The 16,015-nt window shown below is 42.7% G+C and overlaps 1 protein-coding gene across 2 annotated transcripts; it reads right to left on the reverse strand.

Annotated features, from left to right (window-relative positions):
* Positions 1-2,999: 2,999 nt before the first annotated feature.
* Positions 3,000-5,755, reverse strand: LOC137372208 (gamma-crystallin S-1-like). 2 transcript variants are annotated; one of them, XM_068035828.1, is made up of 3 exons: positions 5,747-5,755; positions 5,414-5,656; positions 3,000-3,275 (listed from the first exon to the last, which is right to left on the reverse strand). In XM_068035828.1, the coding sequence occupies exons 1-3, from the start codon at positions 5,753-5,755 to the stop codon at positions 3,000-3,002; spliced, it is 528 nt and encodes a 175-aa protein (XP_067891929.1). The 2 variants fall into 2 exon arrangements, with proteins under 2 accessions (XP_067891929.1, XP_067891930.1); XM_068035829.1 differs by having other exon boundaries at positions 3,000-3,268; positions 5,410-5,656.
* Positions 5,756-16,015: the final 10,260 nt, after the last annotated feature.

A 16,015-nucleotide genomic window follows, 5' to 3' on the forward strand; every position in this document is an offset into this window, starting at 1 on the left:
CCTCTTCGACAGCTACTGCACAAAGACACGCAATAGGAATGGACAGCAAACAACATTTGACATGTTAAAGGTGAAAATAGCATCTGCGCCAGACCTCACGCATTTCAACCCACATACGGAAATGTACGTCACAACTAACACGTCAGGAAATGAGATAGGTGCTGTACTCTCACAGTACATTGCAGGAAGTGAATGACCAATTGCATATGTGTCACGCCTGTTGTCAGAAACTGAACGCAAATACTCCACTGGAGAGCAAGAAGCACTAACCTACATCCACGCTTGTGATCATTGGCACATGTATCTCTATGGTAGAAAGTTCACACTCCGCACCGATCACCAATTACTGAACCACAACGACATCTTTGTCAATCTCGGCGCCATTTTAGAAGACCCCCACATCTCAAAGATTGTTTGTGTACTTAGAGGAACAAATGGACTCTAAGAAATGACTCAATATATACCTGTTTTATACTTGTGAAGGTTTAATTAAAAATAAGCTCTTTAGCCTACAAGGGGAAAAATATGCTGTGTTTGATTTGTCAGTGATTCATTGCTCTGTTCTGTGTTTATAAAATTGCTCTCCATGTCGGTCAACCCTGAGGGAACATGGTTGCAAAAGTGAAGCTAAGATAGATCCGGGCAACCATCTAAATAAAACCTACACACGCAGAAATCGAGAGTCTCGGTTCTTCATGCTTGCGGTACAAAAAATAACACATGTAATGGTGTAGTGATGTACAACTGCCAGTGTGTTTAGATTCCAGATTGGACAACAAAGTCCTTAAGCCTTTATCACTACCCATATCTATTTGGTGACATTACTACCACAGGCCAGTGTTTAATGGCATTACCATCGCTGAATCCCTCAGCATTAACATCCTGGGGGTTACCATTGACCAGAAACTGAACTGGACCAGCCACATAAATACTGTGGCTACAACAGCAGGTCAAAGGCTAGGAATTCTGCACCAAGTTACTAATTTCCTGACTGCCCAAAGCCTATCTGCCATCTACAAGGTACAGTCAAGAGAGTGATGGAATATTCTCCACTTGCCTGGATGAGTGCAGCTCCAACAACACTCAAGAAGCTTGACAAAATTCAGGACAAAGCAGCCCACTTGATTGGCACCCCATTCACCACCTTCAACATTCACTCCCTCCACCACCGACCCACAGCGGCAGCAGTGTGTACCATGTACAAGATGCAGTGCAGCAACGCACCAAGGCTCCTTTGACAGCACCTTCCAATCTCTGCCACCTAGAAGAATGAGGGTAGCAGATGCATGGGAAAACCACCAACTGCAAGTTCCCCTCCAAGTCACACACTATCCTGACTTGGAACTATATTGCCGTTGCTTTACTTTTGCTGGGTCAAAATCCTAGAACACCCTCCCTAACAGCATTGTGAGTATACCTACACCACATGGACTGCAACGGTTCAGGAAGGCAGGTCATCACCACCTTCTCAATGGCAGTTAGAGATGGGCAGTAAATGCTGGTATAGCCAGCGATGCCCACATCCCAATAACGAATACGTCATCTTGCTAATGGAGTTGAAGCAAGCATTAGGATGGCCATATGGAGACTTGTTAAAGAGCTGGTTGCCACTTAAAAATGTCTGCTAGTGCTCATTAAAGATGCTGCATGGCATTTTGGTGGATATGCTTCCACTGGTACCCTCCTCTAACAGCAGCCAACTGTTTGGGTGTAAACACAGCACTGAAGCCGATTTCAAGTGTTTCTTAAAGAGACACTCACAACTTAAAGGGATACTAAACATTCCATGATCTTTGCTGCTGGAGCTGTGAAGCTCTGAAACAATCAAATGTACAAAAGTGGCCCAGGAATAACTCTACCTTCCCAGTTTTCCATCCTTCTATCTGAAGAACAGGCAATCCTTGGATTTATGCAGCACTCGACCTGTAGAATGCAGTTTCAGAAAGAAGGGATTTGAGTCAGAGGACTGCAGTTACCAATCCCCATCACACCTCACTGTAGCTTTGTCTCTTGATCTTCTAGCTTGCTTGTACATCTGCAAATTGTAGCACCTTTCTGGGCTTTTATTTTGTGTTTTAATTCTTCTGTCACTCTGAATATCATAGCTTTCTCTTTTTATTTTCTCCAAAGCACTCGGTCATGTTTTATTTCCACAACATGTTTTCATTTTTGTGTGTACAGTTCTTAATTGCTCGGTAAGGTCCCGTCTGCCTGGCTTTGTTCTCTTCTTCTGCTGCATCAGTTGCTACAAATGCTTACACTGAGGTTTGAAGTACACTCAGTGTTTTATTACTTAGAATGTTACATTTTAAAACTACATTTCCAGTACAAATTCCTGTGCTTAGAGTGGCTTTGACTACACTCCCTACTTAACGTTTGTTCATGTTTTCAACTGAGCCGTTGCTATAAATATATTCTAATGTATAAATACATATATTCTAATAGTCTGCAACAAACATATAATATATAACTTGGCATTTCAATGTCAAAGTGATATTTCTTGCTTTGGATATAACTATTTAAGGTATGTTTTGGAATTACAGTGTTTTCATTATAGGTTCTACATAAGGCCTCAATCAGTCCAACAGAAAGCAAGCAGCTGATAGATTTTTGGATCTTTTCCACATATGTAATTCAGATGGATCACATTCTTTTGGAGCGAGGTGCATGGGTGAAGTTGGTGTTATCTTCTTTACATTTTTACTTTTAATTATACTTTTATTTTTATGCCGGCTTTCAATAAACAGAAAAGTTGAAGAATTGACCACTCTAAATTCCATTGGAGAAAAGACCCCTTCATTCATACTGCCTTACAATGTCATTTTTTTCTGCATTTACGTTCATCAAATCTTCAAGGCAGAATTTATTTGTACATCCCCAACTTTCCACCTGAAATGACGTTAGATTACAAAGATAAAAACGCAAGATGGTGGTAGAGTATATTTTATTATTCTCATGAATATTTCAGAAAGATAAAAATCACATTTCCAAAGGGCAATCTAGAAATCTCTCATGCGCCGGAAAGATCCGACAGTTGAATTGTAGCCACCCCAGTCACTGTATCTCCTGTATTCACCGGGTCTCATGAAGTACTGTCGGCCTCTGTAGTTGGGATGTTCATAGAAGATCCAGTAACCGTCCATCACATTGCAGGAGTGAATGTCACGGTAACGGTAACGATCATAGACAGATGGACAGTCATCCTGGAATTCCATCATCTGTCCTCCAAATTCAGGCCTCTCGTAAATCCTCATTCTGTAGTTTCCACCTCGGTACTGTAATATCAATCAGATCATATTTGTGATGAAGCTAACAATGTTCAGTATTGAGAGAGAAATGTTCCGAATAGCAAATTCAGGATCGATTCTATTTGGCCACGTACTGAAACGAGGTTTTCAATATTTATTAATTTCCAAATTGAAAATCTGATATTTCTTTCTTATTTAATTTTTTAAAACTTTTAGTATAAGTGAGAGCAATGTCATCAATGATAAGATGTCTGACTTCTAAGTCTCACAGTAGGTGATATTTTTACATTCTAAACTTCCAATCTAACAATTAGCCTTTCACTTCTAAACAGTTAATTATTGCGAACTAATTCATGGAATTAGATAGAGGATACAACAGAGAATAGGACATTTAGCCAATGTACCCCTTATTTTTTGTTGTTGTTGTGCAGCAGCAGCTGATAAGTTTAAGTGCCCCGGACCTTTAAATTATTTGCGTGGCCATGCATGCACGGTAACTTAAAGGGACTAGCTTGTGTGTGGGCTGTGCGGAAATTTTCAGCTGCGTGACCGGATAGCTTGGTGAGAACATCGCATTGAGCTGAACTAATCCATGCTGGTCTTTAGACTCCCCACAAGACTCCTCTCATTCCATGTACCTCACCCCAGCTTTCAGCATATCTTTCTATTCCTTTTTTCTCATGTACTTATCTAGCTTTTGTTTGAAAGCATCTAAGATATTTGTCTCAACCACTTCCTGTGGTAGGGAGTTCCACATTCTAACCACTTTCTAAATCAACAAATTTGTCCTTATTTCCCTGTTGGTTTAATGAGTAACTATCCTGTATCCATGGCCACCAGTTTTGGATTCTCCCATAAGTAAAGCATTCTCTGCACCTCTACTGTGTCTGAACTGTATTTGCCCAGTTATATTTCTGAATTTGATATAGAATTTAAACTGGTGCACAGGCTGTTAATTTTTTATTTTTTTTTAAATTTTATATATTTAGAGGTACAGCACTGAAACAGAGGCCCTTCGGCCCACCGAGTCTGTGCCGACCAACAACCACCCATTTATACTAATCCTACATTAATCCCATATTCCCTACCACATCCCCACAATTCTCCTACTACAGACCTACACTAGGGGCAATTTACCATGGCCAATTTACCTATCAACCTGCAAGTCTTTGGCTGCGGGAGGAAACCGGAGCACCCGGCGAAAACCAACGCGGTCACAGGGAGAACTTGAAAACTCCGCACAAGCAGTACCCAGAACCAAACCCGGGTCGCTGGAGCTGTGAGGCTGTGGTGCTAATATTTTATGTATGGATAATTACATTCTTAGAAACCAAGCGCTGTGCCTTCATTACTGTTACAAATATAGGGCTGAATTCAACATTATGGCGGTGTGCCTGCATGGATCACTCGTCGCAGAGCTGCCGTGGTATTGAATGCGGGGGCTCATTTAAATGGCCGGAGTGGACTGCGCCCCCCCCCCCCCCCATGATGTGGAAGGGCTGGGTGGTCCGTCCGCAGCAATGACATCAGGCAGCACTATGCAGGTGCCGATGCCATTTTTAAAAGGCTTCCAGCCCTTCCATTTATTTAAATGTTTAAAGACAAGTTACTTGAAAAATTAAATAAAGTTATCCCGACCCTCCCTCACCAATCCTCCCCCTCCCCCAATGACCAATACATTCATTACTTGCCCGATGTCCCCCCAAAAAACTTACCTTGTGCTTCCGACCTTGAACCCTAAGTTCACAAATCTTCAACTTTACCCCTTCCCACCACCCCCCTCCCGCCCTGAAAACTTACCTGCTCCTCCCCACCCCCCCCCCCCCACCCGGAGTGCCGGTCACAGGCTCCAGTATGGCACTGAGACGGTGGCGAAAGCGGGTGAGTATTTAATTCATTAATTTTACTCAATTCACATATTTAAATTTTGGACCCATCGCCGAGGGGTGGGGGGGGGGGGGGGGGGGCGGCCGCCATGAGGCCTCGCCACCGCCGGCAATATCGGGCCGAGTCTTCCCGGTGTAGCCCATAAGGTCAGTTGGATGTACCACACACAAAGCATTCGTACAAATAAGGTTTATACTGGCAAACTCAATTGCTCAGGATATTGTTATTTTCTAGTCTTCTATCTGTGTAAAATACTCAAATCATCAAAGGTAACTCACATATGGGTAGCTGCGACATGACCTGATGCTGTCATTGAATCCCATCCAGCGCTGGTAGTCAGGATATTCTCCCCTGCTCAGAACATACTGGTATCCCATGTAATTGGGCCTCTCATACATCACCCACCAGTCACTGTCAACACGGATGGAGTTACAGTGGCTGAAGTAAGGGGACAGGTCAGCACAGTTACTACTGCACTCATAGTGCCGACCCTGGAAATTTCTGTCCTCGTAAAAGATGATCTGAAAAAGCAAAAGTTTGGAAGTTAATTTCCTAAACTAAGAGACATTTAGCGAATGATTACAATATAACAAAGTACAGGTTTCGCTTACCTTTCCCATTTTTAATTCACAGCTTATTAACTGACTGAATGTTTCACTGCTTCACACAGCTTGGTATTTATAAGCTGAGCAGAGAGGCCTCTCTGACTGTACTTTTGTCATTATAATGTTTCAGGACTGAAAATCAGCAAAAATGAACAAAACGCTGGGTGCAGAAAACACCTGAAATGTACAATGTGCCAACAATGCTTTTCTTTTTGCTTTCCTGCCATTTGAATTGTTCGTGAACAAGAAACAATGAATACTGTGTTCTTCTGTGTCAGAGTTCCATTGAATCATTGATAAAATTATCTCTGTAAAGTCTCACAATTCTATTTGCAACAGTGCAATGTAGCTCCCAAGTTGATTAAATTTGGGACAAAGAAAATCAACTATAAGTTAGATTGCTTTTACTGTTCCAATCATTCAGTTGAACACTTAGCTGCAGAAAAAGGGGGAAAAACTCATCAATTATATTAAACAATGAAGAAAAACATGAAACTGGGGAATTGTAAGCCTGTCACATGTCATCTATAATTGGGAAAATTATGAAAATAGACAGTTGGCCACTTAAAGAACACAGATATTATCAGGAATGATCAGCATGAATTTTAAAGAAGGTAGTTTTATTTCACAAATCTGCCAAAATCTAGATCAGTGTTGTCCAATAGGATTTCGATGCTTGTGGTGATCAGATCATCATATTCACCACATGATGCAAAATATATGCAATGTTCATAAAACAAATGGGCAATGTTTTGAAAATAGGTTTGAGGTGTTAAATTGTCACCAATCAAGACCGATGCACAATAAAACAAGGTCCAAGACAAGACCACACCATTGAATTCACTTTGGAAAGGATATTAAGGTCTTGGAGAGGATGCAGAGGATATTTACTAGAATGGTTTCTGAGATGGGGAGTTCAGTTACATGGAAAGATTAAAGAAACTGGGGTTGGCTCTCCTTAGAGCAGAGAACGTTAAGAGATTTCATACAAGTGTTCAAAATCATGAAGGGTTTTGATAGAGTAAATTAGAATAAACTGCTTCTAGTAACAGAGGGTTGGGTCACCAGAGGACACAGACTTAAGATAATTGGCAAAGGAACCGGAGGGGGATGAGGAGAACTATTTTTACACAAACAATTGTTATGATCTGGAATATACTCTCTGAAAGGGTAGTAGAAGCAGATTCAATAGTAAGTTTCTAAAGGGAATGAGAATACTACTGGTAGAGGAAATATTTGCAGGGTTATGGGGAAAGGACAGGTCTGTGGAAATAATTGGTTGTGTCTTTCAAAGACATGGCAGAGGTATGATGGGCTGAATGGCCTCCTGCTGTCCTGTATCATTCTATGATTCTATGAAATACAAACATCCTGTGGAATTTGTCCTGTATGTGTTTGATTGGCAGTTTTTAAAACAATTAACAATTATTCAAGTAGTTGCTTGGTAGTACAGAACTTGAGTATTGCTGAAAAAAGAGACATGCTGTCAAAACCTTTTGTCTTGCACTCATCAGGACAGATGCAAGAATATCAAATTTCAAAGGGAGCATGAGAAAAGTGTGCTGATTGGTTGGCTAGTCAACTCTGATTGGTTGAAATGTTGCCGTGGGGAATGCATCAGGGAACTATTTTCCCCACATACCTTTGTTTAATTCAAAAAAATAGGCGCAATGCCTGGACATGTTCCTTTTGCCTGTCGAGGACAGGTGCCTGTGTATGAATATATGTAGCTTCTCGCAAGCGTAAGTGAGCTACATTGCAAGCCGGAATGATAATCTTAAATTGGTGATTAGTGCAATTCCTAGCACAGTCAGGATTGCTCAGTAGATGCTGTCCAATCGTGGAATCACATCAAACGTATTTTAACAAACCCCTGACATCAGAATCTGTGATGGGGGTGGGGGGGCCTGAAGATGGCTGCAGATGAGGATCACCGCGGATCTCGACGCCAGCAGTACCCAGCCTGATCCTTCCGGTGCCCACACGGCTCCGTGGTGGCCCCCCCACCGCTGGACAATTTAAATATGCAAATCAATAAAAATAATAAATTTAAATACACTTACTTTCAATCTTGAGGGCCCTCCATGATCTTCGGCCCAGTGGCCAGCACATCTGCGTCTTCAGATCCCCGTCTGGGAAACACGGTGCCACACAGGTGAGGAGAGGAAGCAGGTAAATTTGTCAGTGCGGGGGGTTAGTGGGGATAATGGGGTCAATACATATAATGGGTGTAGGGGATGGTGGAAAAGGTTGAACCTTAAATTTTGTGCAGTTTGGTGGGAGGGGGGGGGAAGCTCAGATGTAAAAGTTAAGTGTTTTAGGGGGGAAAGGGCAAATAGTTATTTTCATTGTTATTGTGGGGTGGGAAAGGGGTATAAGAAATTTATTTATTTAATTTCGGGGGATCTCTCTTTAAAAATGTAAATATGCTGGCAGGGCTGGTTGCCTTTGAAAAATGGCACCAGCGCCTGCACAGGCAGCTGACGCCATTGTCGAGGATGGACAGCCCACCCCCTCCACGTGATAGAGAGGCTGTGGGCCGCCCCGGCTAATTAAATGAGCCACCGCGCGGAAGATTGTGGCAGCTCTGGCATGCGGCCCGTGCGGGTGGGCCGCCATTTTCTGAGCTCGCCGCCGAGATCGATGGGGAGCGGGGGCTCTTAAAATCCAGCCCATTGTGTTCTGAAAAACATTAGCACCATGTCTCTTTTTTCAGTAATTAATCAAGTCTGTTTGGTCACAGTCACTTTATAGAAGGTATTTCACAATCTGCTTTGTTTAAATCAGGTTTGTCTGAAACCTTTAAAGAGAGACATTCAGGTCAGACTGCTTCTGTGGATATTAAGAAAAAGAAAAGAAGCATCCCATAAAAAATGGCTTAGATCATAGTTTAGGACAGCAGTTATACACTATTTTACACGACTCAGGAAACAATATGAGCTTAATATCAACTGTAAAGTACTCTTCTATTGCTCCAACCCCTTCATTCAAGTGATGTGAAATAAATCTCTACTCTTTGTCCATTGAGTGGAGAGTATACCGGGGCTTGGCTGGATTTTAAAGAACAGCCTTTATAAAGGTGAGCTGGAACCAAAGAGGCCAACACAAGGAAAGCTCCAGGACTGGGACGTCTGTGTGAGCATACCTGAGCAAAGTAAAGATCGAGAGTTCATGATCCAAGCTCTATTGAGATCTTACAGTTTTGGCATTGTTGGACTCAATTATGAATGGTTATTTTCATGAAGCCTACTTCAAGAAAGACAAGCTCAACATAGTTCCAAGTGTGCAGCTCAAAGATATAGATAGTCTGAGAAAGGATGTCTATCTGACTGTAATTCACAAACTACTAAATGAAGTCAAGGTTCTACATCACAGCAAAAGCACCTGTAAAGATAGATTTATTCCAGACACTGAAGGAAAGATCTTTATTATGTATTTAAGTTTGCTACCATTAAATCCCACACTCTGATTCTGGAGAAAGATACTTCTGATATCAAAACTGTTTCAGAAAATTAAGGATTCTTTTCCACCTTTAACAAATTATTTCTGTTTTAGAATTATTTACCTTTTCTGGATGGCAGTTAACACCTAAGTGGAAGTCCAGTCTAATGTTACTCTGCTCCCTTCTGAATGCAGAGAGGAACATAATAGGTCACGTGGCCAAATCAATTGTTGAACCAGGCTGAAGAGGTTTTTCTACCTTGATGGAAGGTCACAAACCTGAAACATTAACTCTGTATCTTGCTCCGCACATGCTGCCTGACCTGCTGAGTATTTGCAGAATTTTCAGTTTTTAGTTCAGACTTCCAGCATCCACAGTGTTTTTGCTTTTGTATTAGAGTCATAGAGAGATACAGCACTGAAACAGGCCCTTCGGCCCACTGAGTCTGTGCTGACCAACAACCACCCATTTATACTAATCCTACATTAATCCCATATTCCCTACCACATCCCCACCATTCTCCTACCTACACTAGTGGCAATTTGCAATGGCCAATTTACCTATCAACCTGCAAGTATTTGCCTGTGGGAGGAAACCAGAGCACCCGACGAAAACCCACGCGGTCACAGGGAGAACTTGCAAACTCTGCACAGGCAGTAGCCAGAACTGAACCCAGGTTGCTGGAGCTGTGAGGCTGTGGTGCTAACCACTGCGGCACTGTGCGCCCACTATTGGAATCCTTCCTTAAACCTCTCTGATTTTCTGCCTCATTCTGCTCCTTTAAGGCACTTCTTAAACAAGTTTTCCTTAAACAAGATTTTAGCTCTCTCCTAACATCTCCTTCAATGGTTCCATGTCAAACTTTTTGTGATAACATGCCCCTTGGGACAATATAGTGTCAGGCAAACCCCCCACATGTCATGACTGAGGTACACATTATTTTGCCACATGAACATTAAACCTTAAAAGTGCAAACCCCTGATCGGAAGGATATTGCATGGTAACAGATAGTGTTGGAACAAGGGACAAAGGACCATGACCTGACCCATTCAACCAACGATGGACTTTTGATTACCAGATGTTGAAGGTGGGGGGAGCTAGCATTCCAGATAGACTGCTAAGATAGAAGAATCCACAAACACAGAAGAAGTGGTCAGACCAGTTTTAGTCACATGGCTAGCTGGCTGTTGAGATTTGAACATCTAACAAGAGATTTGAACTCAGAAAGCCGTGTGCTTCCAGTTGGAACAGAACCTCCTCTCCAGTCCTGCCTGCCTCCATCTCTCTCTCATGGAACTGAATCTTGTGAAAACACGTGAACCTCAAAGAGAGAAAAGTTTCCTACGTGAACAAGGTTTAAGAACAACACTGGCCCCCAGTGAACAGCAAGACTACCTACAATCAAGTGAGCTTGAAGCACAGTAAACAAAAAACTCTTCCGATATTGCCTCAAACACCTCTCTACTATATTTTCCTCCTCTTTTTTGTCCCTATTTGCATGTGTGTATTGCGTGTGCATGCTAGTGTGGGCGCGTCGTATATCCATAGTTGTGAACCGTATTAGAGTTTAAGTCTAAGTTTTAATAAATTTCACTTCTCTCCTTTAAACCTAAGAAAACCTGGTGTGTTGGTTTCTTTGCCTTATAATTGGAAAGCTGTGAACAAGGATTCACAAAAGGGGGAGCTCAAAACACAGTGTGTTTAAAAATTAAACCCTGTTACAATAAGACCAGGTAAAAACAGCAAAAGACCAGAAGACACATTTCTCACCTGGTCATCACAATAGATGCTATATAAATGAAATTTTTTTTGTTCTTATTGCAGTCTGAAACATAGTAGCCAAAATATATAAAATAAAAGAGAGCTAAAAAAGAAAGACCAAAAGCATAACAGTTAGCTGTACTGTTTTGTTAGTGAGAATCAGGCAAATTGGAGGGCAGAACAATGAGGGTCTTATCTTTTTGATTGATACAAATCACCTCAAATTACTGCCCCCTATTAAAGGAGCCATTTATATTGAGCACTGTTCATGTTATTGACAGTACTAGGCACAGGCATGTTGTACCACGGATATTTGACAAAATTATTGACTCAGCCACACACAATTAGCTGTATATAAAGTGTATAGCCAACCTACTGCCATCAAAGCACAGTCTGATTTAAAACACATTTCTCCATATAAATAAAGTAGCTAAGCATACAAACATTACTGGGGAGCTGCATAACTGTATTAGCTAGCTTGCAAGCAAAATAATATGCAATGCCAATGTGAAATACTTTTGTTGAGAGAATAGAGCTAGCTACACCATGTCATGGGGTGGTAGAGGGACCTTATCACTTGACCTCTGTGGATTCATACTGTGTCAGGAGTGCACACTCTCCAATAAACCATGTAACTGTGGTCATTGAGGTAAGTGGAAAAATAAGCAATAGGAAGATGGACCATTTCTCACACTAATATTGTCACAAGACAATTTAACCCATGATGGTCAATGTTTGTGCACGTTCTCCACTTGCATGTAATAGGTGTCTGAAGACAGGACAGCCAACAAAAGGGCAGTGATTTCCAAATCAGGAGAATTTTATAGAGTGAAGCAGATAGTACTTCAGAAGAGTCATGTAAAACAGAAAAGCAGAGTGCGACAGGAAGGGACAAAAAGGTTAATAGTAGGTAGCCAAGGCTAGTTTATTCATCATGACAAGCTGTTAAACCAGGTCCTGGATTCTAAAATAGATAAACAACAGAATCTCTCATGGGCAAAATGCCATTTGCCCACCAAAGCTAGTGACAAAATTAGATAAACACAATTACAAATAAAGAACACCCTTCAGTTCTTCCAATAGCAGGTCAGAGGTTGGGATCTCTGCAGTGACTAACTCACCTCCTGACTTCCCAATGCCTCTCCACCATCTACAAGGCATGAATCAGGAAAGTGATGGAATACTCTCCACTTGCCTGGATAGGTGCAGCACCAACCACACTCAAGGAGCTCAACACCATCCAGGACAAAGTAGCCGCTTGATTGGCACCCCATCTACCACTTTGAACCTTCACTCTCTCCACCACTGATGCAGAGTGGCAGCAGTATGTACCATCTACAAGGTGCATTGCAGCAATGCACCAAGGCTCCTTAGACAGCACCTTCCAAACTGGCGACCTCTACCACCTAGAAGGACAAGGCCAGCAGATGCACGGGAACACCACCGCCTGCAAGTTCCCCTCCAAGCCACACACCATCCTGACTTGGAACTATATTGTCATTCCTTCACTGTCGCTGGGTCAAAATCCTGGAACTCCCTTCCTAACAGCACTGTTGGTGTGCCTATATCCCAAGGACTGCAGCGGTTCGAGAAAGCAGCTCACCACCACCTTCGCAAGGGCAATTAGGGATGGGCAATAAATACTGGCCTATGTCAAATCTATTACCTGTTTGCAATCACGCACTTTTAATGTAATGTAGTTTTCTGATACAAACAACTTTCAAAGGACATTGGCCCTCAAACTGGATAGTAAATTACGCAATTGCAGTTACTGATCTTTGACATACTTGTAAAACTTGCTTTTAATCCAATTCACAGCAAAAAAAAATCATGACTGTTTCTAACATGGTAATTGGAACATTATAAATTATACAATGTCTTCCCTAACAGGTTTTAAAACTGCAAATGCAGCTTAGATTTTGTTAAGGAATCGTAGACAGTTCATCATAGATTAAGGTTTATTATAGCTGTCCATTACATTGTATTTACTGACTATTGTAACTATTGCACCCTGGGCTGGAATTTGTTGATCCCTCAATGTCGAGTTCCATGGCGGGGGGGTGGGGGGGGGCCAAAAGATGGGGCCCCCAGCGGTCTGCCACAGAGGCCAACCAGGAGGGTCCGGCCCGATCCTCCCAGTGGCAGCGAGGCTCTGTGGTGGCCCCCCCACTGCTGGGCAACAGGACCTGGATTTCAATGTTCAAATCAATTACATGCATAAATTTAAATGGACTTACCTTCAATATTCAAGACCCACCGCAATCGTCAGCATGGTGGTCGGCGCTCCCGCGCCTTCAATTCCCCATCCAGGGAAATCCAATGTGAAGCTGGTGGGGAGGGAGAAGGAGTTAAGAATTTAGTGCGGAGGTGGGGGGAGACGGGGTCAAATAAACGTAATGGGTGTAGGTGATGGTGGAAAGCAGTGAATTTCAAACTTTGTGCAGTCTGGGGGAAAGGTCAGATTTGAAAGGTAAGTGTTTTTGGAGGGGAAAGGGCAAACAGTTAATGTAATTGTTATTGGGGGTGGGAAAGGGGTGTTAGAAAGTTATTTTAAAGATTTTGGGCAGTGTATCTTTAAAAATTTAAATTGACCGGCAGGGCTGGCCGCACTTTAAAAATGGCACCAGCGCCTGCACGCAAGCAGCTGGTGCCATTGCCGGGGATGGACAGCCTGCCCCCTCCACAAGATTGGGGGTCGGGCTGCCCAGCTATTTAAATGAGCCGCTGTGTGTGAGATTAGATGTGAATATAGGAGGTATGATAAGTAAGTTCACAGATGACACGAAAATTGGTGGTGTCTTAAGTAGTGAGGAGGAAAGACTTAGATTACAGGACAATATAGATGGGCTGGTAAGATGGGCGGAGCAGTGGCAAATGGAATTTAATCCTGAGAAGTGTGAGGTGATGCATTTTGGGAGGAGTAACAAGGAAAAGGAATATACAATAGATGGTAGGACCCTAGGAAGTACAGAAGGTCAGAGGGATCATGAAGGCAGCAGCACAGGTAGATAAGGTGGTTAGAAAGGCATATGGGATACTTGACTTTGTTAGCTGAGGCATAGAATATAAGAGCAGGGAAGTTATGATGGAGCTATTTTAAACACTAGTTAGGCCACAGCTGGAGTATTGTGTACAGTTCTGGTCACCACACTATAGGAAGGATGTGATTGCATTGGAGAGGGTGCAGAGGAGATTCACCAGGATGTTGCCTGGGCTGGAGCATTTCAGTTATGAAGAGAGACTGAAAAGGCTAGGGTTGTTTTCCTTAGAGCAGAGAAGGCTGAGGGAGGACATGACTGAGGTATACAAAATTATGAGGGGCATTGATATGTTATATAGGAAGAGACTTATTTCCTTAGCGGAGGGGTCAATAACCAGGAGGCATAGATTTAAGGTAAGGGGAAGGAGGTTTAGAGCGGATTTGAGGAAAAAAATTTCACCCAGAGGGTGGTTGGAATCTGGAACGCAGTGCCTGAAGGGGTGGTAGAGGTAGGTACCCTCACAACATTTAAGAAGTATTTAGATGAGCACTTGAAACGTCATAGCATACAAGGCTACAGGCCAAATGCTGGAAAATGGGATTAGAATAGTTAGGTGCTTGATGGCCGGCACGGACACGATGGGCCAAAGGGTCTGTTTCTGTGCTGTATAACTCTATGACTCTATGACTATGACTCTTTGGCGTGTGGCCTGCGCGTGCGTTCCGTCATTTTCTGAGCTCGCTGCTGAGATCGGCGACAGGCTCTTAAAATCCACCTCCCTATTTTGCCAATACTAGTCAGCCCCATTACACTGTACTGTTGTACTCATGAGGAACTTACAGTGCTGACTTCTGGAAATTCCTTGGATTTTCTTGCCTGTTTGCCCCTCAATGCAAGTTCTGGAACAATGTAATTCCAAATGGATAGCAGCGGAATTGCGATATTTATAGGAAAGTAAAACCCAGCAACTTTCAATGTTACTCAGCATGAGTCCCAGGTGAAAGCAATATGTGCCAGAGCACAGAAATTGAGACATTCCCCAAGTAAGTTGAGTCATTTTAAAATCAGTTTACATAATGCAAGCTTTTAAACTGTGTTTTAAAATAACCTAGCTGTTAGGTTATTTGAAAACACAATATTAAAGGCTTGAAGCAGGGCTGTCCAACCTTTTTGTGTGGGGGGCGGGCCACATTACAATTTTTGTCATGCATAGCAGGCCAGTGAGACAATTTCAGAAAGATTAAGGCATTAAAAATGTATCTTACTATTCATCAAAACAACAACAAATGTACATTTTTGTGAAGAAGCTTTAAATGAGAATACTAATTTATTGACTTACTTTCTCATCACTATGTTGGACATTGAGTGAGTTACCTGGCATTATTTTGCTTACACAAGTAATCAGTGTTTGCCTGCACACTTGTTGTGGCGATACAAAGTATTCCGGATAGATGTCCATCTGTCAGGAGTAATCTTGATCATTCTCTCACCCTCCTTCTCTCTCTGTTTCTGTCTCTTTCTCTCTCTCCCCCTCCTTCTCTGTGTCCCCCTCTCTATGTTACCCCCTGTCCATGGTCCCCACTCTCTGTGTTTTCACCCTCTCTGTTTTGTCCCCCTCTCTGTGTCATCCCGCACTCTATGTTTTCTCTCCCTCTCTGTGTTGTATTCCCTATCTCTCTGTCTCCCCTCTCTCTGTCCCCTCTATTTCTCTCTGTCCCCCTCTCTGTGACCCCCACTCTCTCTCTTTCTCTGTCCACCTCTTTCTCTTTCTGCCCCCTTTCTGTCTCTGTCCCTCCTCTCACTGCCCCTCCCTCTTCCTCTCTCTCTCAGTACCCCCTCTCTCTCTCTCTACCTCTCTTTCTCTGTGTCCTCCTCTCTCTCTGTCTGCCCACCTCTCTTTCTCTCTGCCCACCACTCTCTCTCTGTCCCCTCTCTCTCTTGCCCTCTCTCTCTCTGCACCTCCTCTCTCTGCCTCCCTCTCTCCCTCTCTCTGCTCCCCTCTCCCTCTCTCTTTCTCAGACAGTTACATAGCAGCTTTAAGGTTGGTCTGTTTTTTTAAAAAATCGCAGCCATCAGTTTCACAGCTGTCAG

The sequence above is a fragment of the Heterodontus francisci genome, chromosome 7 (genome assembly GCF_036365525.1).
Source record: "Heterodontus francisci isolate sHetFra1 chromosome 7, sHetFra1.hap1, whole genome shotgun sequence".
In the NCBI taxonomy this organism is placed as follows: Eukaryota; Metazoa; Chordata; class Chondrichthyes; order Heterodontiformes; family Heterodontidae; genus Heterodontus; species Heterodontus francisci.

Excerpts from the sequence above, each read along its gene's own strand:
- LOC137372208 (XM_068035828.1), bottom strand. Across the intron at positions 3,276-5,413 it reads CATGTCGCAGCTACCCATAT|TACCGAGGTGGAAACTACAG; the intron begins GTGAGTTACCTT and ends TTGATATTACAG.